Here is a 2,530-nt window from a genome sequence, read left to right as displayed (position 1 = left end):
GGGCCGGTGGCGGGGCGGGGGCAGTGGCGTGGCCGGCCGCTTGCTTGACCTGCTGGGGCAGTTCCTAGCTCGTGTACAGCAGCCTGGCTGGGCGGGGAGAGCAGGGGCTGGGGGCAATTTGGACGGGGCGGGCGGTGAGGGTGGGGCGGGTGCCAGCTGGGGCTCTGCCCCCTCGGGTGGCACGAGGTGGCATCACTGGACAGCTGCTGGCGGCTCTTGGGCAACTTCTGCAGCAAGAGTGGGGGCCCAGGTTCCCAGGGATAATGTCTACATGGCACCTGACGCCCACCATGGCCAGGGATGATGCGAGCTGATTTGCATCCTCCAGGTGCCACTAGATCAGAGCCCTCTGCTTTGCTTGCCAGCCGGGTGCCTGAATTGGTGCGCGTGCATACAGGGAAACGCCGAATAAATACCGAGTTGTTGGGTGGGGCTGGTGCAATTGGTCAGGGTGGGTTAATAGAGGGGTGAATAAGTGGGCCAGCCAATCCAGATGACTGGCATGTTGGCCAGTTTCTTTGGCCATGCTGAAATAGTGTATAGGGCTGGGGTGGAGTTTCTTGTATTTTGGCCATGCTGAAATAGTGTATAGGGCTGGGGGGGAGTTTCTTGTACTCGGTTTTTAAGAGACTGCATTTGGGATCCCTCCTCTTGGCATCAGAAGCTGGCTGTGGATGGCAGATGGAGGGTGTTTCCAAGTAAGCAACTAGGGCAGGAGCAGAATTAAATGGTGCTGTTGGATCTGGGCATATAAAGGTATTGTGCATGGCTGACAAAGAAGCAGGAAGTCCTGTGTGTGAGTGGATGGGTGTACTTAGTGCAGACTCTCCTTTTGGTCACTGTAGCACGTTGTTGATGCACTTGGATTAAGTAGTACATTGGGGCTTTTTTAATGATTTGGTTTCGCCTCTGGGATTAGCAGCCAATGAAGTAGCTGTTGATTTATTCCGTTTGCTTTTTAACAAAGGTTTAAGAAGTCCAGGAATCTTTGTGAATGTTTCAGCGTCACTGACCAGCCTTGCAATGTGTTTCTTTTCAGAAGAACTCCTGCAAACTGTCAGTCTCATTGCAGCTCAGGATCTTACCCATCTCTTGAGTCACACACAGCATCCAAGCCTTCAGGCTGTGACGGTCCTGAGAGCTGCCTAGAGCAGGAGCATAACACTGGCTTGAAGCTGAGGGGAGCAGGATGTCTCAAGAGAATCTTTTGAGCCTGGATGAGGGAGCCCTCCGGAAACTGGTGAGTCTCTCCCTCCTGAGAATCAGTCTTGTGTGACCGTGAGCATGTTTCCCAGAATAGAGCTTGTCAGTAGATCCCTAACTTCAACTGTCACCTTCTAGCAGAGTAATATCCCTCCAGAAGGAACATACTTGATTCAAACTCACCTTCCTGCTTTTGGTTTTTAGTTGATAAAGGGACAACAGCAGCCCAGGGAAGTAACTGACAGCTGTAGCCACGTGGGTGTTTGAGACTCAGTGTGAGGGTTTTACCTCTTGGGGTAGGACACAGAAACGCTCTGGGCAGAACAAATATACAACTTAGAGCTGTGGACAGGGTACAAGAATAAGGTGCTGCCTCTGGGGTTTGTGGCTGTATTCCTGCCTGCACTGTAATGGCTACTGCTGTCTTGGGGCACCTGGACCCAGCCTACTTTGGTGCAATGAAGGTTAGTATAGATAGGCCTCTTTTTGAGGCTACCATGTTTGCCCAAATCCAGGACAATTTAAAATGACAGTCAATGCTTACCTTCTATTTATCTATTTACCTCGCACTATTTACCTTCTATTTGATACAATTTTCCATGTATAGAATCTAAATTGGAGGCTTGTCTTAAATATGTCCCCCCAACTGCTGTAGTGGGGAGAGCAGTGGCAGCTGATTCTCCTTCCTACCTGTTTTCCATACTTGTGCCTGCCACACTGCTGTCTGTCCCCTCTGCCTCCCTGGACACTTACTCCTCCTGCCTCTGCTTGCCCTATGCAGCTCTGGCTCTGGCCCCTGGCTAACTCATGGCCACAGCAGTTCCTCTGTGTACTGTGCACTGTCCCCTCCGCTGCCCTGCCCTTCTCTACACCGTGCAGCATCTCCTTTGTTTCCCCATGCACCTGCCCTGCCCTGCTCACTGTCCAGTGCCCCCTTGTGCTGCCCCCCCTACTCACCTTGGTGTCCCCTGCACAAGCCCCCCTCGCGCTCTGCCCCCAAGCACTGTGCAGTGTCCACCGTACTCCCCACCGCACACCATGTGGTAGCCCCTGCATCCCCTCCATACCATGTAGTGTCCCCTGCACCTCACATCCCCTCCAATCACTCTTTGGTGTCCCTCTCACCTCTCCATGCACAGTGCAGTGTGCCCCACACTTCTGCATCACTCTCCTCCCTGCACTTATCCTGTCTACTCAATGTGCAGTGTCCACTGTGCTCTCTCTTTGTTCTCCCCCACCTGTGCATTGTGTAGTATCCCCTGTGCTCCCCCCTGCCCCTCTGTGCACTGTATAGTGTTATCCTTCCCCCCCACCCCACACACACACA

The 2,530-nt window shown here is 53.1% G+C and overlaps 1 protein-coding gene across 8 annotated transcripts in view; it reads left to right on the top strand.

The window, feature by feature from the left end:
• The window catches only part of SMTN (smoothelin), a 94,058-nt gene that overhangs the window by 23,913 nt on the left and 67,615 nt on the right, over positions 1-2,530 (top strand). For 2 of the 8 annotated variants that reach the window (XM_025216623.1, XM_025216622.1), the window contains exon 1: positions 604-1,240. In XM_025216623.1, the coding sequence (XP_025072408.1) occupies positions 1,190-1,240 (51 nt within the window). In that variant the 5' untranslated portion in view covers positions 604-1,189. Of the gene's footprint in view, positions 1-603; positions 1,241-2,530 lie in introns of those variants that run through there. The other 6 variants (XM_025216624.1, XM_025216620.1, XM_025216618.1 and 3 more) reach the window with 5 other exon arrangements.

This window comes from Alligator sinensis, unplaced genomic scaffold (genome assembly GCF_000455745.1).
Source record: "Alligator sinensis unplaced genomic scaffold, ASM45574v1 scaffold295_1, whole genome shotgun sequence".
NCBI classification, from domain to species: Eukaryota; Metazoa; Chordata; order Crocodylia; family Alligatoridae; genus Alligator; species Alligator sinensis.
This window is presented reverse-complemented; position numbering and strand designations above follow the sequence as displayed.